The sequence below is a fragment of the Camelus bactrianus genome, chromosome 4 (genome assembly GCF_048773025.1).
Source record: "Camelus bactrianus isolate YW-2024 breed Bactrian camel chromosome 4, ASM4877302v1, whole genome shotgun sequence".
In the NCBI taxonomy this organism is placed as follows: Eukaryota; Metazoa; Chordata; class Mammalia; order Artiodactyla; family Camelidae; genus Camelus; species Camelus bactrianus.
The window spans coordinates 37,741,189-37,765,579 of record NC_133542.1 but is presented as its reverse complement, the minus strand read 5'-3'; the positions used below and the strand labels follow the sequence as shown (position 1 = coordinate 37,765,579).

The following is a 24,391-nucleotide window of genomic DNA, read 5'->3' as shown; positions in this document are numbered from 1 at the left end:
GCCCTCTGTATATCAGAGCTCATTCGTGCATAAATTCTTCAAGAGCTTCTCATTGCCTCTGGGTAGGGGAACAAGCTCTTGGTTTCTGGCTTCTATCCTGGGCCACGTCATCAACATTAGAGTTCTAACCTCACCAACCCCAGTATCATGTCCCAAACGTTACATGTTGGTCACTGCCTCTGGGGCATGGCCACCGTGCAGTCCTAGTTCAAATGGCCATCTGTAGTAAGAGCACCAAAGTTCCACATTTGCATTTACCCTTTTTGAGCTTCTGTTCCTTTTTGTGTAAAACGTGGAGATAGGAAAGACTTGGGAGGGCTTAAATAAGAAAATATGTAAAGTTGCATAGAACAAATGCTCGATCATTATAGGTTTTACACTTCTTTAAAGGCTTCTCTAACCTTCCCAGGTAGAAGTGCTCTCTTCTGGGTCATTACAGAACATTACATTTACCTATATCCTAACCCTTGTGTTTTAGAGCTATTGGTTAATCTGTGAGACAATATGCTTCCTGTAGAGCTCAACACCATATCTCATCTTTTTACACACAGTATCGAATACACGATACATAATGGATAAATAAAATCATCTTTTTCATCAGGTTTTGAGTTTCCATTTACCCCACACACCTCGCCTTAGGTTTCTAGTACTACAGACTAAAGCAGTGATTCTCGAAATTTTGGATGCATTAGAACTTTTTGGAAAGCTTATTAAAATCTCTGAGCCCCATGCAACTCTAGAGTTTGTTTGGATAATTCTAGAGTCAGACCTGAGAACTTGCATTTCTGACAAGTTCTTAGGTGATGCTGATGTTGCTGATTGGGATGAGGGTAGGAGAATATACTTTGAGAACCACTGAAGTGCTTTGTTAAAACCATAAGCTGTATCTCCTCTCAGGTATCAGTGTTTAATAGGAGGCATGGGTTTTGACGAGTAAGAAAGTTGATGGTTGATGATTAGAAACGGTGCTATGATCATCATTCTGCATCTCTGCAAAACGGTACAAGACCAGACTTGGGCAGAGAAATACTGATGATTCTGGGCAGCCTTCTAGGAGACCCAGAAGCCTGTGTCCTATGAGCCATTCCCAGAAATAAGGGGGAAAGAGGAATCGTTTTTATCAGAGACTTCTAGACAGCTACCCAGCATTACATTACCTCAGATGTCCCTCTTGTTGCTTGAGAGGCTCTGACAACCCTTGGGGGGTGGGGGGAGGCAATAAAGGGCAAGATGAAGGTAAGGCTGAGCCTCTGACAGCTGCCTGCTCTTTCTCTCCAGAGGTGTAAATGGCACTCAGGAGGGAGAATGCAGAACTGTTTGCAGCTTGCAATTAATAAAAGAAAAAAACCAATCCTTGATGCTTTAGCTCTGGGACTTTGGACACCTCACTTTGCCACTGGCTCCTGGGTTTAATTTCATCAGTTAGAACACATCTGTGCCTAGTGTTCCAGATGAAATCTTGTCAGACAATCTGGGAACTATTCTTGGCATCATTGGTGAGATTCACCTTCTTCCTTAAGTGTAGTGATGATCTCACCTGAAGCTTTAGAAATATTTGTCATTCATTTTCTGTCTGCTTGTTGACAGTTACTCTTGCTCAGAGAAGGGCAGAACTGTCTGTGCCAATGTAGATTAAAAACATTAATTAACGTCCAGCAAAGCTTCAAATCAGGTCACAATGCTAATTGAGTTGGCTGGATACTTGATCTCCCAACTTAGATTGTTTATGGTGTAAACTGTCCATAGCAAGCAACTGTTTGCTTAATATCCAGTGCTCTTGTCATCATGTTCTTTTTTGGAATGACTTACAGCATTTGTTTTTAAATAATTATTGCTGTTCTCACAATTTTGCCAACAAATGTATTGTAACTTCTAACATTGCTTAGTGAAAGGTACAAATCTAGCAAATTACATGGTCACAGTAAACCTAATATTCTGGAACTGACTCTTTAGATAATGAGCCAAGAGGTTTTAAGGATTTAATTTATGAGAAGAGTGGAGCTAACAATGGGCTATATACTGCCTTTCAATGGTATTATAAAGAAAGGAGGAGGGGCAAGAAAAAATGGGGGTTACAAAGCACAGCACAGATGTGGGTGGGAACTGTTTTCTTTTCACTTCAGTGGCTCTTTTAGCCCATATTGGCTAATCCCGAAACTGCTTTTAATACTAAAGCATGACCTAAAAAATAATTGGTGAGGACAAAAGTAAATGTCCATTAAAGTAAGTGCCTATGACAGGTGTAAAAGTAAAACTGGTCTGATAACTGTTTTCTCCAAATCTGAATGAATTTAATATGGAAATGCATAGTCTGGGAGGGGTGGAAGAGTTTAGTCCTTCCTTAATTTCCTTAAGGGGCATTTGGTACTTCATCATCATTCAGATTGTCTTCATACCTTCAACTTGTGGTCCCTTACTTCAAAAAAGGAAAATTTTAAACACTATAAGGTAAATGTTATTGATGGTAGAAGATCTGAGTTAATGTATCAAACTATCTTTCTGGTTAATAAAAATTATGTCCTTGGAAATTCTAGTCCTGGATTGAAAATCCAGAAACACTAGCCCTGGAATTACAAAAATAATAATAATCACTTACAGAAACCCTTATGCCCACAGTTTGTTATATAATGGAATCAATTAAAATGTGAATTATTTTATAAATATCAATATAAGAAAATCATTTATGTAAGAAGTACCCTTATGTAAAATCAATGTAACATGATAAGTTAATAAAATATATAACAATATTATTAAATATTGATTAACTGCTTATTGTAGGCCCAAATTGTAAGAAATATTATAGTTTATAAGAGATAGCAGATAGCAGTAAATACTCATTGCAAAGGAGATAATTATCAGGAGAGCCTGGAAGAGCACTAAAACTAGATTTTGGAGTCAGATTTGGGATCAAATTTTGGTTCTACTATCTGCTAGATTTCATGTTCTATAAAACCAGGTCCCTGATGCTTAACTACAGTAGAAACTGTGGGGGTTATAAAGGGTTTAGCATCGTGCCTAGATCTTAGTAAGCTCTTCACTAGTAGCTATTATCAAGTTGGATTGGTCTAGCTAGGGTTTAGGTAGGTTGTGATAATTGAGCTGGGTCTAAAGAATAGGCAGAATTTTGAATAGAAAGGGACGTGTTGGTCGAACATGCTAGGCAAGGAGAATTACAGGGGTAAAGGTGAGAAGTCATTTGGCCAGATAGAGTAGAAAAAATGTGAATACAAGTTTGTGTAGATACAGTTCGGTCCCAAGTGCTAGGCCTTGAAAATCAGCAAGAGGAGCCTGGCATCAGGACTGTAGGCAAAGAGAGCATCTGCAAATATTGGAAAGGAAAAGGGGTAAGGTCAAAGTTGCTGAGGAAGATTAGCCTGGTAGCAATCAGCAAGACAGTCTGGGGAAAGGAGACTAGACTTGGGAAGGCTAGCACCAATATGAGATAATGACAGTCTGAAAGAATACAGGGCAGTGAAATTGAAGGGAAGGGTTAAAATATACCAGAACGGCTGGGAGTTATTTTAGGTGGTTTGAACTGCTCCCGCAACAATAGCACTTGCTAACATTTAGTGAACACTTGACATAATGTCTGTCACATAGAAAACGTGTTTCAAGTGTTGCCTTATTTAATCTTCAACACAACTCCATGAGGTCATTATCCCTATTTTAAAGATAAGAAAACAGAAGCGTAGAGAAGTCATATCACAATATGAAGTTCATTTCAGAATATTTCTCCTGGTTTATAATAATGGTGTGATTATTTGGCTGAATGTTTCTCCCATACAATCGGAATCTTCAAAAGAGCAATCTCCTTACTTCACTGTCTTATCATTAGCAGCCTGATGATAAGAATGTTACAGAATAGAGTGTTCAGCAAATCTTTAGATGGACGAATGGATGGATGAATAGACGGAAACTTCAAAGGTTATATAGCTAATAGGTGAGGAACCAGAATTGAAATCTGGGTTGTTTTGTTCCTAAGCTATATATTAACTACCATTGTTCTATTTCTGTGCCTGCAAGATAAAATATAAGAGAGAAGGAGGAGCATGATTCAAAGGACATAACCGCAAAAACGTCTTTATTTATAGCAGCATTCTCCAGGAACATATTTTCCATATGGCAGAGTTACTTGTCTTGAAGGCATTTATTCCATATCCCTCTGAGAGGCCAGGATGCCTATGATAAACCATATTTGGCTAAGGCTGATGGTAGAACATTGAGCAGAAGGATCCAAGTGAAAGCTGTGTCACACAGACCTGTTTAAACACAGTGCAGCGTGTATTTTATAAGCTGTGGTATCCACAGATCATGCTGGCAACTTTAGATTCTTGTGATTTGGACCCTGCACCTTTTTTTTTAAACAATGCTCTTCCAATAAGATTTGGAAAAGGTGAGAAGCTGTGGCATAAAACAATGTCCAAATATAAGCAATCAGTGTGATTAACTGAATGCCCAAAATATGACTGTATATCTTTTTCTAGGAAGGGAGAGTAATAATACATTTCTTTTATCATACATAATCATTATTCTCTCAAAAGTTACAGTAAAATACACTTGTGTATGATGGTTACAGTGAAAGAATGTTTGCTTTGTAGTCTGTATTGTGATAATATTATCACTTAACTAGACCAGATTATACTTCAAAAATATCCCTCTGGCCCCAGATCATCTTAGTGTGGTGATAACTACTGTAAAAATGATTTAATTTTTGTATTTTAATTTGCAGACTTGTAAGTTTGGGACTTCCTAACTGAATATAATCAAAGACAGGGGATATTAATCTGAGATCCATGCCTCCAAAAGGGAAGGTATCTTCCTTGAATGGGTTCAACTTAGTTTGGGCAATTAAAAAAAAATTTGAACAATTTTCCCTTCAGATTCTTTAAGGAAGCTACATCTCCTGCACAAAAGATAACCTATTAGCTTAAGAGGTACCATGATTTGTGGAGCTTACATCACTCCATGTAGTGGCCAGAATGAAATACAAAAGAACACTGGGACCATCTATGCCTTTAAAGTGTTTGCAATTGATTTGATGGAGGGAAAAAGACACATAAAGGAGTAATGGAGGAGGTGGTGATTTTTGCAGAAGATATATTCCGTAGGAGCTCAGGTGGGATCTAAACAGAGGTCTACAGGAATGAGTGTCCAGGAGAAAGTATTTAACTGAGGTGGACTAGGAAAGAACAGGAGGAGTAAACTGTTTTGGAAAAAAAGAGAAGGACACGTGAGTGAAGGCAAGAAGCCTAGACTGAGTGTGGCATTCCTTGATTATTTGACTTCTGTTTGAATTAATGTAATTTTAAGCAGTGCCTTAGTAATAAGAAACTGACGTCTTTACTTAGTTAAGGATTAAAAGGACCTCTTTGTACTCTTAGTTGGGAAATGAGAGGTTGTGCTATACTGACCCTTCTCTATACTAGTCCCCCCACCTCCCTGCCTTTTTCCCTCTGCACAAGAGGGGTGGCACATATTTATAACGTTTAATCTTTAACAGCAAAACAGCTCTTACTCATCCTTAGCAGGTTCTGCATGAGAGTGCACAGCCTGTGGACTCACCAGAGATCCAGGAAGATATTTACTATTTTAGATCTTTAGCTTTTCCCTGGAACTCTTGGTAACCCAATCACCAAGCAGTATAATGCCATGGTAGAGACAAAGGGGCTTCAGTCAGAGGGGCTCCGTGTAAAACACGGTTCAGCCACTTTCAGCTATTGAGCTTGGGCAAATCTCCTCTCTTTGCTTCAGTTTCTTCATCTGTAAAATGGGGGACATACCTGCCTCAGAAAATTATTGAGAATTAAATGAGTTAATATGTGTAAAACAATTGGAACCTTACTTCATGTATGGTAAGCACTCCAGTGATAGCAACTAATAAATGTGGTATTTCTATTCGTGGAAATCAAGCATGTGCTATGTGTGTGGGATGCACCATTACAAAGATTAGGCAGCAGGTGTAATTCCAATATATAGCAGTTGAGTTTGTACAACATGCTAGACTTTGAGCTGATGAAGACACGGTATTTGTTTATGAAGAGTTTTAGTCTATTGTGTAGGGTTATTGCCTTTGAACTCGCTAATACACTTAGCCCACGAATTAAATTCACTTTGACTTGCAGGAGGATGTTGACAAAGCAGTAAAGGCCGCAAGACAAGCTTTCCAGATTGGCTCTCCATGGCGAACTATGGATGCTTCAGAGAGAGGACGGCTATTATACAAGTTGGCCGATTTAATTGAAAGAGATCGTCTGCTACTGGCAGTGAGTATTAACCAAATTGGGCAGGACTCAGAATCCCTGGAAAGCATTCATTGTTTAGATTGGTCAGTTGTTTGGGTTTTAGTGATCACTACACACTCTACACAAACAAATGAAAATGAAATAACTACCAGCTCTTGTATATGAAAGTTACCATTGAGTTTATTCTCAGATAGTAAGTAATCCTCTCTCTGGTTATAGATGATCTTAATATCTACTCCCTCCCAGAATAGATTCTACAGTCTAAACTTTGGCAGACCCTGAGTTAAATCAAATTAAACAGATTTCTTTCCTTTACTTTAGAATATCTGAGCCTTTAACAAGGTCACATCCAAATGAAGATCCCAGAATAATACACTGGGTTTCTTAAACTTACTTGACCACTGAACTCTGTGAATGAAAAATCTCATAGAGTTTGTTAAAGGTGCCCAGAATATTTCTGTAAAATGAATCTTATTTCCCCATAATCTAGCCCACCAAGACACTTAATAAATGGCTAAATTTCTCCCTTCCCAAAATGCACATGTTCATAATGGTCTTGATTAAATTATGTTCTTTTCATAGGTGGAAGTGAAAAATAAAGAAAAATACATTCGTACATTTATTGAAGTGATATATTGTTTATACTGCCTTTTAAAAAACATCTTAGAAGTTATATGAATCAGCACATAAAATGGGTCGGGGAGGTGTTGCCTTGTCTTCTCCTCAAGTAGGTATTATAGGGAAGCCAATTTAACCCAAAGCAACACCAACATCAGATCACAGAGTAAATTTCTGTTAACTTTAGAATCTTAACTGGCAGTAACAAAAAGCCTTATGTTTTTAAATCAACATTAGCAATTATAGTTAATCAAAGGACTATTTATTAGCCAATCAAAGATAGCATAATTTAAAGTATGCAAAAATATGAAATTAGAAGTTATACACAATACAACATTAACCACTATGTCCCGTAGGAAGAAAGTAGAATTTGTTAAAACTTGGCTTCCCTAATTTACCTTATCTGTGGATTACAGAATGTTGACCACCTCCATCAGCATAAGATCCTAATTTGGAAAAAAGATCAAGCCTCCAAAAATCTTGTCTGATTAGGTTTTGAGGTGGCATACAGTATAACGCAGAAACAGAAGACTGAACAATGTATGAGGAACCGAATAAAGTTTATCACCTGCACACTTCTGCCCTTGCAGAACATTAGGCCCCAAAGGCTCTTTCAAGTTCTTCTTAAGAAAAGGAGGAAAAAAAGAGAGAAGTCATCCTAAAACCATTAGGGTACTAGACTAGAAAATGTTGAACTTTACAGACTGACCATTCAAATAATAATTATGATCTTAGTAGTGAAACTGGGAGTTTCATGATTTAAAATTTTGCTGAAGAAAGCTCATGAATGAATAATCCAGGGGTCACTTAACTTTGTGTGAATTGATTGGTTATATGCAGATGAAAAGAAAAATTAACAATGATTACTGAGGCATTATTAATGGTCGCTGACAGTAAGTTGTCACCCATGGTTGTACTATACAATAAGTGAAAACTTGTTGGAACTCTGACTAAGGAGACTAGGCACCACTCACACAAGCTGTGTGTATATGAAATTGTGACCAATTCCTAAAAAGTTGGTTCACTCGGGGACATTCAGAATGAGGTAGATTGAGCACTAGGGTTTAGAAACCAAAATCTCACTACCCTTTCTACCCAGATCTTGCTATGTCCTTAAGCAAGTGTGATCTTAAGCAAGTCATTTTGACTCTTTTTTTTCCTTTTTAGTCATCTATTTTAAACAAGGAGGTTAGACAAGACTGCTTACAGGATTTCTTCTATTTGCAAATTTCTCTAGCACATGATTACTCAACATACTGTTTTTTAAATCTAAAATTTCGATGGAAGTTTAGATTTGGGGTGTGATCTCCTTTTCAGACAATGGAGGCAATGAATGGTGGAAAACTATTTCCCAATACATACCTGATGGATATAGGAGGCTGCATAAAAACACTACACTACTGTGCAGGCTGGGCTGACAAGATCCAGGGCCGCACCATACCCAGCGGTAAGTAGTTCTGGGAAGCCACCAGGGGTGAGGGTAGGGGTGAGGAGATTACTGTAGAGATGAATGACTCCAAACTCTCCCTTTTAAAGATGTCAATCAAAAAGGGTAAAATTATTTTCTTCTTGACTTTGAGACAATGCAGTTCTGAACCTGGAAGTTCTGCTCAGATTCACCAAATGGCTTTTAGAATTGTTTCAGCATAATCATACAAGGAGATAACACTATAGATATTTTAGAAAATATTAAAGTAAGAACATTCGTATGCCCACAATGACTGATTTAAGGCAGTTGTCTCTCTAAGGGCTCAAACTTTTCAAACCTGGCCTGTGTTTTACTCCAATGGTGACATTTATATCCTTTCTATAATGTAATTATTTAAGCCCCTTTGCACATTCCAGTGTGAGTCAGTTACAGTCATCTGTGCCTGGTCTAACTCAGTATAGTTACAGCAGAGTAATTAAACAAACCAATTCACACTGATTTGTTTCAAATAGCTTCAAAGAAAGATGGGCCTGTGTTTATAGCCCAGTTTAAGAATTTGTGTGACTGAATGTGTAGTGTTTTAGTATTTTAATAGAGTTTGCACTTAATAGGAGATAGGAATATGAAAAACATCAATTTGGAAAACATTATGAGTAGAATTTGATTCATACAAATTTATCGACTATGGAAATACAGTACTCTGCAGGACTGGCCCTGATGTGCATTTCCAATCTAACTGGAGCATCCAGCAGATTAGAAGTGATGGTCAGGAAGTGAAAAGGGGAGAGTGAGACCATGGTGGGACCAAGAACTGTGGTTATTTTAGAAACTTTGACTTTACCCTTTGACAAAATGAGAGAAGCCATTTTAAGTACAAATAGATCTTAAGCAGCCTTCCTGCTATGACAGCCAGGAAGCTTTCATGGGAACTAGAACAGAACAAAACAGAAAGCACAACCCCAGGATGACCACGTCAAACTTTCAGGTGTATGAATCAATCAAATGCAGATTGAAGAGAAGTATCTTTTACTTCTGGCTTTCTTTCCCCCATAGATTAAGAGAGTTTGTCTATATTGTTTGGTTGGGGGAAAAAAATAGCCTTTTAGAACAAGCCAGTAGGAAAGGCTTATCACTCGTAGGGAGATTTTTTTTAATTCTACTATTTTTAAATTTTACTATTTTTAAAAAATCATAATATGTACTTAAAATAATTTTACAATTACTGGTAGAATTTAGAGCTGTCAGAAACAGAACCCTAACAATTTCTTTCTTAGCCATGTATCTTTTATTTCCTTTCTCATGAAAGAAAGGAAATTTTGAAAATAACTTTGATTTAGAAAATAGCCCTCCTATAGGATCAGAGATAGAAAGAATATTTTTCAGATCTTTTCCAATTTTGCATCTTTGCTTTAACCTTAGTTTTATGTTCTTCATTTCAAATGACTATTTGAGGGCTCAGTTTTTTATTTTGTAAATAATTGGAGATATGTTGTTGGTTTTTCTTTAATTATTGTCTATACTTTTCTCCCCCTTCAGCCCCAAACCACTACTCTGTGACTGTCTAGCACTTTTGTATATAAGTGATTGTGGGTTTTATTTTCCAGATGGAAACATTTTTACTTATACAAGAAGTGAGCCCATTGGTGTGTGTGGCCAAATCATTCCTGTGAGTTGCTCTCCTATATAATTTTCAGTCTTAAAAAAAAATGAGATCTAATTCTATTTCATTTAGTAATGAAGCTCTCTTAGGCACAAATGAATGCTTAGATATTTGCTAAATGTGGAGCAAATATAGTAATTGTTGAACTCCCTATGACTGAGCCCCTTGGATATGAACCAGGTAGTCCAGAAACCTATCTATATTCTTTCATGTGTGTTTCAGTATTGCAGCATCACCGTATCTTAATCTGTTACTCTACGGTTTGTTTTTAAAAAGCTGTATTATATACTCTGTTTAAGACCCATGCTTTACAGGTACATGGCAGAATGGTCATTGCTGGCACATCTGCTGCAACAAGACACTGACCATGTCAGTGAAGCGTAGTGTGGCCCACCTCTCCCTAACTCCTTCCATCTCCTTATTGGGATCTCTCATCAGCGAGAACAGCAGCAACCAGAGTGCTCTAATCCTGATTGAAATTTCTTAATTCAGTGGAAGAAATTGTGCCAGAGGCATTTGGAGCATGGTATGGAATATATCCTACCTTTAGATAAGAGGCTTTGATACTCCAAATTCCTCTTAGATGAAGTAGCATTTTTTAAAATTGAAATATAATCAATTTACAACATGTTAATTTCTGGTGTACAGCATAGTTATTCATTTATACATATATACATTCCTTTTCATATTCTTTTCATTATAGGTTATTACAAGGTATTGAATATATAGCAATTTTAAGCAAAATCATGAAGATTTCCTTTTAAGTACAACAAGTAGGAGACTATCAATGATTTCACTTTAACTGACACATTCAAAAAGGCCACGCAAGAAGATGGTAAAATGTCCTGAAGTTCTTAGATGAGGAAGTGGCAATGACTTAAATTTTGCTTCAATGAGATTGAGATGTATACATATCAAATTTTGAATTAAACTGCTCATTAGTTCAGAAATCTCAGTGAAATCCATAAAAAATGACACAATCTTGAATACTAACAATTGCTAATATTTCATGCACTCTTGTGATGAGCCAGTTACTGTGTTAAGTGTTTGGCCCACTTTCTCTATGAGTCCTCAGGACAACCTTCTGAAGTAGAGAGGACTATTCGCAGCACTTGCAGATGATGAAATCATGCACAAAACATGTATAACTTGTCTAAGTTCACATGGCTGCTCAGTGACTGCGCTGAGATTTGAACCAAGTTGTCAGCCTCCAGACCCTAGACCCCTGTGTCCTTAGCAAGATACTGGTCTTGGAAATAAATACTACTAAATATTATTATTGGGTAAATAGCTAATAATTAAAGATCTACAGGGAGGGAGGAATAATTACACTTTTTAAACACTTATAGGTAACTTACAATATGTTTAGTAGTAAGGCTTGATTTCTAAACCATATGGTGATTTTTTTCCTGGTAGAAAAAGAACTCAAAATAACTGCACTTGATAAAATTTTATAACTTTCATTTGCTATCCTCATGTATCTAGTTTATGTGGACTTTTTTTTTTAGCATTTATGAGTTGCTTTTAGAGATGAACTTAATTAGAATATATGAGATGACGAAACAAAAACTACTACAATTCTTATTTAACATGTACAGGGTGTATATAACATAGAGGTTGGAGTAACAAATGTGGCTTTCAGCAATACAAAGAATCTACTGTTATACATTGCTTTCTAGTGGAATTTCCCGTTGGTCATGCTCCTTTGGAAGATAGCACCTGCCCTTAGCTGTGGAAACACAGTAGTGGTCAAACCGGCAGAGCAAACCCCTCTCACTGCCCTTCACGTGGCATCTTTAATAAAAGAGGTAAGTTTCCTAAATCAAAGTATGCACAAGAACTCAGGAGTCCTAATTTACATCTGGTGCTACTGTAAACTACATTATCTGCCAGTGGCTCCTGTCCAGTGGGGACACATTTAGTAAGGCTGCCTGCCGGCTGGGATTTCTGGCAGTGAACCCAAATGAGCCTCTGCCCAAACGGAGACAGGAATCTAGATTCAAAAGCTTCATGTCAGTCACTTTTTTTTATATTACTTTTACCCAACTCTCATAAATGCAATTTCATGTTGAAACTGATACAATTTTTTTTCAAATGTTGAAATGTAAGTTGGCTTATAACTAATGACCTGGAAATTCTGCAAATTTGTTCAAACTAGTCTATCTGAAGGGTGGAGCCCTCTGAGCTAATACACTTGCTTGTGGCATTAGCTACCTCATTTCTAAATACATTCAGCCATGAGGGAATATGCTTATGTTCTCTTTTCTATTATGGTTTCCTCTGCATTTACCTTCTTCCTCAATAACTGGCAAGTTTTTTTTTTCATCAACTGTCCAGATTGTTTTAATATATTTTTCTTGAGAACAATTTATTGTCCTTTGTCTTTCATACCTTACAAAAATTTAAAAAATAAATTTTAGTCCCTAGAAATTTAAAAATCAGGAAATTTGAACCAATATTTTACAAATATTCTTCACTTCAAATTAAAAATAGGCAAAGGAGATGTCAAAATGAGACACTGATACAAATAACATGAAATTTTAATGTGTAATTTCAGTTGCCAAACTGCTTTATGCTTGATAATTTTTTAAAATTGGGATTGAAATCAATCTTTGAACCTTAATCATGAATGGAGTGACCATCCTTACAAAACTTTTAAAAATTAATTAATGGTAATAAGGATTAGCAACCAAGTTGATATGCCGTGAACAATCAAACAACAGGTAGAAACAAAAAACGTAAGACTCCTTTAGCTTTTTATTTTTGCTGAATGTATAATAAATGCATTGTCTTCCTTCTATGTGAGTAATTTACCAAACACTTTTACATACTGTCTTTTTGAGTCATCATGGGAGCAACGATCCCTAAGACTCAAACATGGACTTAGCATGAGGAGAAAGGATCCCCCAACAGTGCAAGCCTTGAGGTTAATTTAAGTGGGCGAAGCGAAATAAGAGGAACAGTAAATGATAACACTACTGACGTGACTCCTTCTTTGTAGAGAAACTCAAAAGATGAGCATAAAGAGGCAGCTTTCATCTCACACTCCCCTCTTTTTTCCCATAGAATTAAATGTCATAACTATTGCACGTATTCTCTCTTAGGCAGGGTTTCCTCCTGGAGTCGTGAATATTGTCCCAGGCTACGGACCCACTGCAGGGGCAGCCATTTCTTCTCACATGGATGTAGACAAAGTGGCCTTCACAGGATCTACAGAGGTAACGTCATTTACTCAGGCCGGTGGTTAAGAGCGTCTGCACCTCCAGCTGTCGGAAGCATGTTTTATGTTACTGCTTTTAAGCTGACATTTCCTTAAAACAAAAGTTCTTTTAATAATTCGTTCCTTATTCTAGCCTTCACACGCGTTTACAGAACATAAGCACATGTCATTGAGATGAAACGAAATACCTATTACAAACTCAGAAGGATCGGGAGTAAACGGTTTTCAGTGTGTTATTACTTTCCCTGACAAGAAATACAGCTGATTAGACCTCGCCATATGATTAGTAAGGTTTAGGATAGAAAATATAAATTAGGCCACAGTGAGTTGTATGAATGAGTGTAATTTTATCCTGTAGATTAGGAAAACCAAATAGCAGAGCCTCACCCTTAGCTCCTTTTTTGGGGCTCTGTCTTCCCTGAACATTCTGAAAGGGAGCCAGCCGCTTAGCCTCCCTGATCCAGCCTAACTTTCCTGCCTCACTGGCTCCAGCTTGGCGATCCAGAAGGTTAAAGAACAGGACCCCAGGCATGGCACTTCAAGGAGAGGCATGAGGGATGGGGGGAGACGAAGGGAGGAGAGATCGAGCACACAATAATCATGCCACTTTGTGAGTACTCGGCAGTACTCTGTACTCTGTAGGGTGCTGAATGTTTTACTGCTCGTTAGCTTATTCCGTACCAGTATCTACCTTATTAGTTGTACAGAATAAAGCCGAATAAACTAGTAGTGAACTTGCCAAATGCCATGAAAGAGGCAAAACAATGGATCTGATGTTCATGAACATTTGCTACTTCTGCCCTTATGGCAACACCATAGTATCATGGAACACACTGTTTCCTGTAGTCTTAATAGTTCTTAATCACTGTGGACCTCTTTGAGAAAAATGGTAAACTTTTACTTTTTTTCCAACTGAGGAACAAAATCATGAGGCAAAAACTGATGTTTCCCTTTTTTGGCTTTAGCTAGACCTTTGGGAAAACTCAAGCAAATCTTTTATTTGCCACCTGAACTTACACAGAGCAAAATTGTAGCCTTTCTTTCTTACTCATGCTTCCAACCATTCTTCACGCTAGTTCTTTTGACATTTGTAGCTTTTAGAAAACTGCCTCTGATCTTACTCCCTTCCCCAAGACAAAAATTATCTATTTTAATAAAGTTTCTTCAGCAGTCCTTTCCTAACCTAAAAAATTTTTTTTAAATAAAAGACGCAGAATTTGGAGAATTCAAAGGGAGAAAGGCAGAGATTATCTAGAAAATGGAAAATTCTTAATCACTTTATATGAAAATTCAATTTTTGAAAGTGGTCATAAGAAATATGTTGTGGAAGGAAAATGGGGTGCAAAAGAAATTTCAGACTGGGTTTCCAAACTGCTAGTCTACTTTTAGTTCATTGTTACTAATCTACATTTAAAGATTTGATTTAGTGCATGAAATTTTTAGATAAGATAAAAACTTTAGCAGATTAGTTAATGCTCTACTCTAATGCACAGTAGCAGTCAGTGCTGTAATAACATAAAATGCAACCACACACTCAGCAAGCATCTACTTATCTTTTATTCAGTCAGGATAGAAACTTTCTATTAAAATTGGATGTGTTGAGTAGGAAAAGAAATCCACAGAATAAAAGAAGCAAGATAAAAGAAATCATCTTGCAAAGGTCATTTTAGTGTATTAAGACTTCGGTAAAAATAATAAAGAAGAAATAGTTATAAAGCAAGCCAGGTTTTAGATATGAAAAATATATAAACTGTAGAAAATAATCTTCATGGGATGTGATCCACAAAGAAAAAAACTGAAAACAATTTCTTTCTCTGAAGAGAGGCAACTAGCATTCAAGAAGAAACCAGAACACTAGGATTCCAGCTAACTGAAGTCGCAGCACAGAGCATAGATCCAATTTCTTTTTCCTAACTTCACTGTCCAAAGGTGTGGAGGAGAGCTGGAGAAAAAGGGAGAGAGATACGGAGAGAGAAGGGCTATCCATCAATAAACAGTTAAGTGAGCCCACAGCGATAGATAGTTCTGAGAAAAGGTGTGCAGTCATTGCCACTGCTACCAGGGAGGTGACATCTGTTTGGGAAATTGATGATGCATACAATCTAAGGGAGACTCTGAAAGAGTCCTCGTGAGGGCTCTTACTGAAGGTCACAGGAAGAAAGGGTTATTATCAGCCTTGACTCATCAGAGAGCGCTTCAGAGAGGAGCTAAGATATGAGCTGCACCCCAAGGAAGGGTAGGATTGGAGGCAGCCCAGGTCAGGGTGGGCATATAATGAAAAGCAGGGAGAGGTGGGATGGGGGTGAGGGGAGCGTTGCGTGCAGGGCAGTGAATATGCCACTTTGTCTAAATAGTTTTCTGGATTTCAATACAGGGGATGAAAAGTCAAAATAGATAAGCTATGGTTGGAACACAATGTCAGATTGATCAGAAGAAAGATGAAATTCTGATTAAAATGAAAAATAACCTCCTGTCTAGCCATGTGCATCAAGATCAGCTATCATGTTCAGTATATCTGTTCTCATGAGTGTTTTCCTGATTCATTATATGTTTATGCTTGAGTGGAGGAGCCTTTGATATATGAAGGTGCCAAATCTGGAAAAATGTCATTTAGTGTTTTTCCCTAATGAAATGTAACTATGGCACAAACATCATAAAAATTAAAAATGCTAAATAAATCTGACTTCATGAGAGCGGATTAAGCTTCCTCCTCTGTAATGCTCCACTTCAGGTTGGCAAACTGATCAAAGAAGCTGCCGGCAAAAGCAACCTGAAGAGGGTGACCCTGGAACTCGGTGGGAAGAGTCCTTGCATTGTGTTTGCTGATGCCGACCGTGAGTAAAAGCCGTTCTGCTCACTTCTCTCCCTTCATTCTTTTTGGTGTCTTGTAACACCATACAGTGAAGGGTTTGCTTCTAATGTCAAAGTGTAAGGCATTAATTAGAGTCCAAAATTACTCTTAAAAATCTTAAATTGTCCTAAAGTTACAACACCTAGAGAAGTCTAACACAGACATGATTTCTTCCTGGCTTGGAACAGACTGTTATTTTCTCAACTGAACTCTAGAGAAGCTAACTGTTTTGCCTTTAGGGGCCATAATGTACTCTTAAAAAATCTTTACCTTTAAATATTAACATCACCTTAAGCATGGTGAGGTACCCTCAGACATGCTGGACTGAGACCAACTGGAGAGACAGCAAGTTGCCCATTTGTCATCTCCCTTCTCTCTGTGTCACACATTCATTGAATGAAATGGCTGGAGAAAATGACACCTACTATTTGAGTAATTTCTCCCTTTATTTTCTAGCAGGTGTAGTTGAATTTATATATAATAAATCTCTAATTATGGTGTAACTCCACTATATAATACCCTAGGATCATTCTGATAATATTACCAAGTAGAATCCCACAATCATTTTTTCTTAAATGTGAGTCATTTAGCAGAAAAAGAAGGTCAAACATGCATCTAACTTTGTCCCTAACAGCTGCATTATTGGTATGAGGCAATAAACACAAATGGCTTATGGAATTGGCCTGTTAGTATTATGATCTTAGCTGAAGTTTTTAAGAGCATACTCCCTTATTATACATTCTTCAAACATGACAAGACTTTTGATGGTACCAAACCTTTCTGTAAACTGCTTCCACTACAACTTAAGCACATGTGATAAATTCACAAAATAAAGAAACAATAACTAATTGCTATAATGTTAAATGAAATCTTGTGCACTTAGGAAAATAAAATGCAAAGAATACTTTCTTTAGTTGTTTAGGATCTACTATTGAAGCAAACTCTTCATTTTAAGACCCATTCTGCCATCTCAAATAAACAGGTAAGAGTTTATAGGCATATATGAAATAATATAGCACATTTTAGGTACATCTGGAAAATGTTTTTCCTATAATAGGTTTGTAAGGTGGGTGAGAAATTCTGAATTTTAGTTGTATGTTTTTTGTTTTTTCTCCAGAAATATCACTTTTTCTGTTGATCAGCGTATCTAAGAATGTTTTGAAATTCCTATCTAATCTAATGGATATTTTATATTTTATCATTTAGTTAAAACTCGAGGCCTGAAAAAATATCCACAGTCATCTAAGGAATTACGAATGGAGATATTTATAAAACTCATTTATAGTGAGATTTGATTTTTTTTTTATATTTATAAGGCTTTACTCAGTGTTCAATGAGCTGTCTCTGCCTGCTAAAGCCATTCCTACACTTGTTGCCTTCCTTATCTTTGTCTCTTCCTACATTCTTGGTATTGCCCATATTAAAGTTGGTATAATAACCACTATTGTTTCAGATTCTACTATTTTTGCTATCATTTCTGTAGCAAGTAAAGGATCAGAAAGGCTAATTTGTCACTGGCTGATAAGAGGCAGACTATATTGAGTCTGTGTCTGACTGCAGAACTCATGATTTTTGTATATCACCAAGTTGCTTCTGAGAAATATCTATAAAAATATATAATCTTCAGAAAGTATCTCTTCTTTATCATGAACATCTTCTTTGCAGTGGACAGTGCCGTTGAATTTGCACACCAAGGCTTATTCTACCACCAGGGCCAGTGTTGCATAGCTGCATCCCGGCTCTTTGTGGAGGAATCCATTTATGATGAGTTTGTTCGAAGGAGTGTTGAGAGGGCTAAAAAGTATGTTCTTGGAAATCCTCTGACCCCAGGAGTCAGTCAAGGCCCTCAGGTGAGTATAAAATAGATGGAACAGCATTCACAGGACACAAGAATAAAGAAAAAAAATCCTCTTTAGGCCTGGTTTTTATTGAATACAACTACTTTCTATCCATGTATCTTCTTAGGTGACAATATTTTATCAGTTGGTGATTAAAAAAACCAATGACTTAAACTTTCAGTGGTAAAGAAAGCCTCTTCCTTTTCTGTTGCCCGGTTTTCACATCTAGGAACAGTTTGAGAGATATACTGGAAATTAAAGATATGAGGAAAAATAATGAATGCTGTACATTTGTTTTCCTCACTCTGTACGCCTCTGGATTCCTGTATATAGCCCATTCACTTGGAAATTCTTACATAGTCCTATCATTTATTTCTTCCTCAGAATCAACCCTTTGTCTCACTTCCACCCCTCAGATATAGGCAGCTGGCAGGACACTAAATTCTCTCCAAAGTCTGTAGTCACTCTGATCTTCTAAAGGTAGCATGAATGTCCTAAAAAGCCCTAACTTTGTGGCGAACTTCTCATTTTAGTTGTTAAAGCCTAGTATTCCCTAGGGTTCCCATTTTCTCCTGCCTACTTAGGACCGCTGCAATAAGAGTTTCTTTCCTACCCAAAGGTCACCTTTGCCTCTTCCCTATACAGTTCTCTGTCTGCTGTGTGGAGTCCAAGAATCACCAATCCTTTAACCTCCCCAAACAGGAATTGGGGCAATAGTTAGCCACAATTACAGTGCACGGTGGGGAGGTACGTGCTCCTGACACTCCCAGCTAGGACTCTGGAGTCATTTCTTTCCTTATAAAAATATTGTTTCACAAACCACTTAAGTTCTGTAATTCTTGTAATAAATTTAGATGTGGCCCATTTAAGGAAGCAGGATGGCAACAATCAGGACGGGTCAGAAATTGGAACCAGACCCACTGTCTGCCCCAGGGGGACCTGAACTGGGTGGGGTAACCAGACTGTGGTCAGCGTGGAGCATGGACCTGGCCACAGGGGATGGTCAGGAACGAGGAGAACCAGAGGTCTAGGAATCTTCCTAAAGTACCAAAGCATCTGCTTCCCAACTGCCATGTCTAATTAAACCCAGTATGAGTCCCCTTTTTCTTCTACAGTTTCTAGGTAAGTATGGTTGCTGATCAACAAGCATTTCAGTGTAAGTAAGTGACAGCTGTGTGAAAGGTGTTGCAGTGCCAATATGCTGTTCTTGCGTGACTGTAAAACAAACACTAACCACAAATATTTATCTCCAAGGTTTCTTTCCAGAAGAGTCATGAGAATAAAATATACCCGGTGAATGAGTCTGAGCCTCTGTCAGATGTTTTGGTTGAAATTTTGACTTAATAACAATATCCTAGCATTTTGAAACCCTTATTAATAATGTATTATCTTTACAAGTTGCTAATTTCTTTCCTTTTCATGTGGTATTTTTCAATTAGATTGATAAGGAACAACATGAAAAAATTATCGATCTCATTGAAAGTGGGAAGAAAGAAGGAGCCAAACTGGAGTGTGGTGGAGGCCCGTGGGGGAATAAAGGCTACTTTATCCAGCCCACAGTTTTCTCTAACGTCACTGATGAGATGCGCATTGCCAAAGAGGAGGTAAGTGGTTTCATTCTGTTCTGTTCCCTCTGTTGCCATATTTTGTCTGCATGAATGTACACAAAGTATTCCTTTAACATTCTCAGCTCTTTGAACACTTTTCACAGTAAATGTTACTCTTCTAATACTGATAAAAGATTAAGTTATTTTTGATTAAGACTAAAAATACTAAGGAATCCATTGGGCAGACCAAGAATTTCCAGCCCAACACAGATCAGGATGTTTAACACTTTCTAGGTGCTTCCTTCACAGATTTAAATTAAGGGAAAATTAAAGTCCACGTTCATTGTGGCTTTTTCTCCTTTGGAAATAATATACTTGAAAATAATTAGGAAAGAATAAAGTGATATACAGTTTTTTTAAGTTAAACTCTTATTTTTGAGATAATTGTAGATTCAATTGCTGTTTTGAGAAGTAATACAGAAAGATTCCATGCACTCTTTACCCAGTTTTCTTCAATGGTAACATCTTACAAAACTATAGTATGATATCATAGCAAGTATGTCAACATTGATACAGTCAAGACACAGAACATTTCATCACCACATGAATCTCTCATATTTCCCTTTAACAGTCAAATCCATGTCCCTCCTATGCCACCCCATCCCCAACCCTGGCTTATACTTAACCACCAATCTGTTCTTTATTTCTATAATTTTGTGATTTCAAGAATGTTATATAAGTGGATTCAAACGTCATGCAATCTTGGGGACTGGCTATTATTCACTCAGCATAGTCCTCTGTAGATTCATCTAGGTTGTTGCATGTAAGGATAGTTTGTTCCTGCTTAATTGCTGAATAGTATTCTACTGGATGCACTACAGTTTGTTTCACCATTTACCCACTTACGAACTTTGATTTGTTTCCATTTTGAGGCTACTTTGAATAACACTGTTATAAACATCAGTATACAGGTTTCTGTGTCAACTTAAGTCTTCATTTCTCTAGGATAAATGCCCAGGAGTAGTACAATTGCTAGGTCATATGGTAGATGCAACTTTTTAAGAAAGTACCCAACTGTTTTCCAGAGTGGCTGAGCAAGTTGACATTCTCATTAGCAATGTATGAATGATCTCAGTTTCTTTGCATCCTTGCTAACATTTGATGTGACTATTTATTTTTTGACCCATTCTGATAGGTAAAATAGCTCACTGAGTTTTAAATTTGCATTTCCTTAATGGCTAATGATGTTAGACTTCTTTATATAGGCTTATTTGCCATCTGATATCTTCCTTGATGAAATGTCTCGATTTCTTTTGCCCATGTTCTAATTGGATCGTTTGCTTTTTAGAGTTGAGTTTTGAGAGTTCCTTATACATTCTAGATACTGATCTTTTGTTGGGTGTGTGGTTTGCAAATACTTTCTCCCAGATTGTTGTTTGTCTTTTCATCTTCTTATCAAAGTCTTTCTCAGAACAAGTTTTTAATTTTGAGGAAGTCCAATTTATCCATTTTTCTTTTTATGGATAGTATTTTCGGAGTCAACTCTGAAGTACTCTTTGTTTACTCCTAGATCTAAAAGACTTCTTCCGTGTAGTTTTAAATTTTTTTTTCTAAAAGGTTTATAGTCTATATATTGTGTTTAAGTCTGTGATCCATTTCGGTTAATTTTTAGGCAAGGTATGAGATTTAAAGTCAAGGTTGCTTGTTTGTCCTTGCCTCTAGATCTCCAATTTCTCCAGCATCATTTGTCAAAAAGGCAATTTTTCTTCCATTCCATTGCTTTTGCAACTTTGTCAAATTTCAGTTTTGCATAGTTGTGTGTATCAACTTCTGGGTTCTCTACTCTGTTCAGTTGATTTGTGTGTCTATTTCTCTACCAGTACCTCCTTGATTACGGTAGATGTACAGTAAGCCTTGACACTGGGAGGACTGAGTCCTCTCTCTTTATTCTTCTTTTCAAAATTGTTTTAGCTTAAGCCAATTCCTTTACTTTTCCATTTTAGAATAACCTTATCCCTATATATTAAAAAATCTTGTTGGAATTTTGAGAGGAGTTGCAATAAATGTATACATCAATTTGGGGAGAATTAACATCTTCCAGTTATTGAACATTATAGGTCTCTTCATTTATTTATATCTTCTTTTATTTCTTTCATTAGCATTTTGTAATCTTCAGTATACAAGTCCTATACATATTTTACTGGATTTATACCTGAGTATTTTTTGAGGACTGAACCAGACTTACATCTCTCAAATGAACTTTACTTGGTAATGGTATAAAATTCTTAGTAGGTATTGCTGAACACTATTTGCTAATATTTTTTAGGAATATTTGCTGTAGTTGATATTGGTCTGTGGTTTGAGGGATATGGTCTGCAGTTTTTATTGTTTTCATTGGTGATAAAAGTCATCTAGTGACTGTGCATTATGTGCCAAATGCCCTGTAGGCAATACAAAACATAAACACATTTACATGAATGTAGTAAATAGAAAGATTTTATTTCTATTTTATATAGAGATTTATATTTATAACATTTGTATTCATTTATATAAAGTTTATTGCATATTATATATCAATAAATATATATTTATATAATACATGACATTATATAAATATATTTATATAAATAAATAAAAAATATTTTCTATAAATATTAAATATTCTCATTTAATTCTCCCAACAACCTCTTGAGAGTTATATTATATTCTTTTCTTTTCATGGAATATCTCCAATGTTAGAAGAAAGTCTTTAGTCCTTTCTTCCCAAAGGCAATCAAATGCTGTCTTTTCTTATTTTCACAAAGCGAGGGTTGTATTATTTTTCTAATGAAAATCTCAGAACATTTATAAGGTCTGTATTTCCTATGGTACATTTTAATGTTTGGAAACTAAATTAAATCAAGCATAATATTCTGATCCAAGAATGTTTCTAAATAATGACATGGTAGTTCTTAGCTCCTTCATGTCATACATAACTCATTACTCTTGTAAATATAACATGTCAAACTTTTTTCAACCTTATTACATCTTTAATTCTTTTTTGAGCCACAAAGTCAACTATGATTTAGAGATATGCTTGTTATCATCCTAAACAGCAGATAAGAAACCCAAGGCCCAGAGAGGTAAGAGGTCACATGGCTAATTAAAGGCATCTTGGGATCACAACCTACTTCTCAGGACCACCATTCCCCCACTTATTCTACTTGACCTACTGTTGCTCGTATTAACTTCATTCTCCATTCAATCCACTTAACCTAACATTGGAGAATCTTGTTTTAGGATTGGAACCAGTTAGGTTAGGAACCATTCTGTTAAAAATAGATAGAATATTAGTGCTAGAAGGAACATTATGGATAATGCAGGCCAAAAGTCAAATTTATACCTGAGGTAACAAATCCAAAGAGCTTAAGTGACTTGCTACTGCCACAGAATTACAGAAGCATCATAAAGCTAGAGTGATCACTTAAGCTCACCTTTCCAACTCCCATTATATCCATCAGTTTGCTCTTACCAGTGGTCAGTTTGCTCCTACCAGCGGTCAGCCAGTATCTCTTTAAACAACATCAACAACAGGTAACTCACTATCAGGCATTTCCATGTCTGGACAGTACTAAGCATTAGAAAGTTGTGCCTCTGGCTCCCTAGGAATCCCTTCTCTTATGTTCTACCTGTTGGTTCCATATCTGCCTCATGGTCTTTTTCCACGTAGAGGCATCCATATGTTGGAAAATAGCATTCATTCCTCACATTACTCCTCACCCTCCATGAACTTTTGGCACTATATTTTTCAGCTGTTGACCTTCGTAATTTTCTTAGACAAATATATTGCAGCTAAATATTTGGTGAGCACAAACTAATTAACATCAAGAACAGAGATCTGACATTCAACAAGGAAAGTCTAGTTTGCATTTAGGAATTGGATGTCATCTACCTCATAGGCACCGAGGGATTTAAATAAAGACAGCGATGGATTAATTGGCTTTGGACTCTGAAGGTGTTACATAATACACTACAATAAGAAGGCACTGACAACTCAAATGTACTTAACCATAATCCTTTCATTCAATAAACTTGTATTTCAAGTCAATGATATAATAGAGAATCTGAATGGGTTGTTTTCTTTAACCAACTCCCCACCCATGACAAAAAAAGTCATCAAACCAGGAGAAAAGTGTAGATTCAGATTTGCAAACAGGAAATAAGTAGAAAAAAAAAACAAAAAAGCTAATGCATATGGATAAGGATAATCAAACATACTTAGTTTTATTACATTGATTCAGCCCTCAACTGAATTATAGCTCTGCATTTCTTGACAAATATTTGTCTTCTTAGAGCTGTTGCTCTTGCATACCATGGTTAATAACAGATAAAAAGGATTAGGAAAAAATCTTTAACCAAGGAAACATTTATTGTGTTCCTACACATACATAGTAGAACAGCTTGTTTGTTACTTTAAAGAAACCTGGAGCCATATGCTGTGTTCAAATAAAATTATGTAAGATAGTAATATATTTCATACAGTAGCTGCTATATGCCTGGTTCCCAGGTTACAGTATCATGATTAGGTTTACAGCCTTAGGATTTGTACTCAACCTCTATTGAATGGCAGCCCCACACTTCCCTCAATATTTAGATCAATGATGAACACTAGAAGACTGCCTTCTCTGATTTTCTCCTCCCTTAATTTACACTTCCCAGAAAATTCTGTAACACTCAGAGGAGCCCCCCTCTTATTTAATTTTAATATATGCTTTATGGAAACCATAACATAGGAGCTCAATTTTTAAGAGAAAATTGTTTTTCTCCCATCTTGGGACAGAATACAGAATAAGCTGAGTTTGAGCTGTGCTAAAAGAGGGTCTAGCAAAAGTGAAAGAGTGGTTTAGGCTGGAAAGAGCAAACTGTGATTTTTTGTTTCCGGTCCTGTGATTATAGTCATTGTCAATGAACTCACGCTTTAGTTAGTACAGGGTGGTTGAGGATTTA

General features: G+C 36.7%; 1 protein-coding gene across 1 annotated transcript in view; it reads left to right on the top strand.

Annotated features, from left to right (window-relative positions):
- The window catches only part of ALDH1A1 (aldehyde dehydrogenase 1 family member A1), a 48,738-nt gene that overhangs the window by 14,914 nt on the left and 9,433 nt on the right, over positions 1–24,391 (top strand). Inside the window, exons 3-10 of the mRNA XM_010952763.3 lie at positions 6,123–6,263; positions 8,178–8,307; positions 9,894–9,955; positions 11,629–11,757; positions 13,054–13,167; positions 15,901–16,003; positions 17,686–17,870; positions 19,298–19,462. Of these exons, the coding sequence (XP_010951065.1) occupies positions 6,123–6,263; positions 8,178–8,307; positions 9,894–9,955; positions 11,629–11,757; positions 13,054–13,167; positions 15,901–16,003; positions 17,686–17,870; positions 19,298–19,462 (1,029 nt within the window). The remainder of the gene's footprint in view (positions 1–6,122; positions 6,264–8,177; positions 8,308–9,893; positions 9,956–11,628; positions 11,758–13,053; positions 13,168–15,900; positions 16,004–17,685; positions 17,871–19,297; positions 19,463–24,391) is intronic.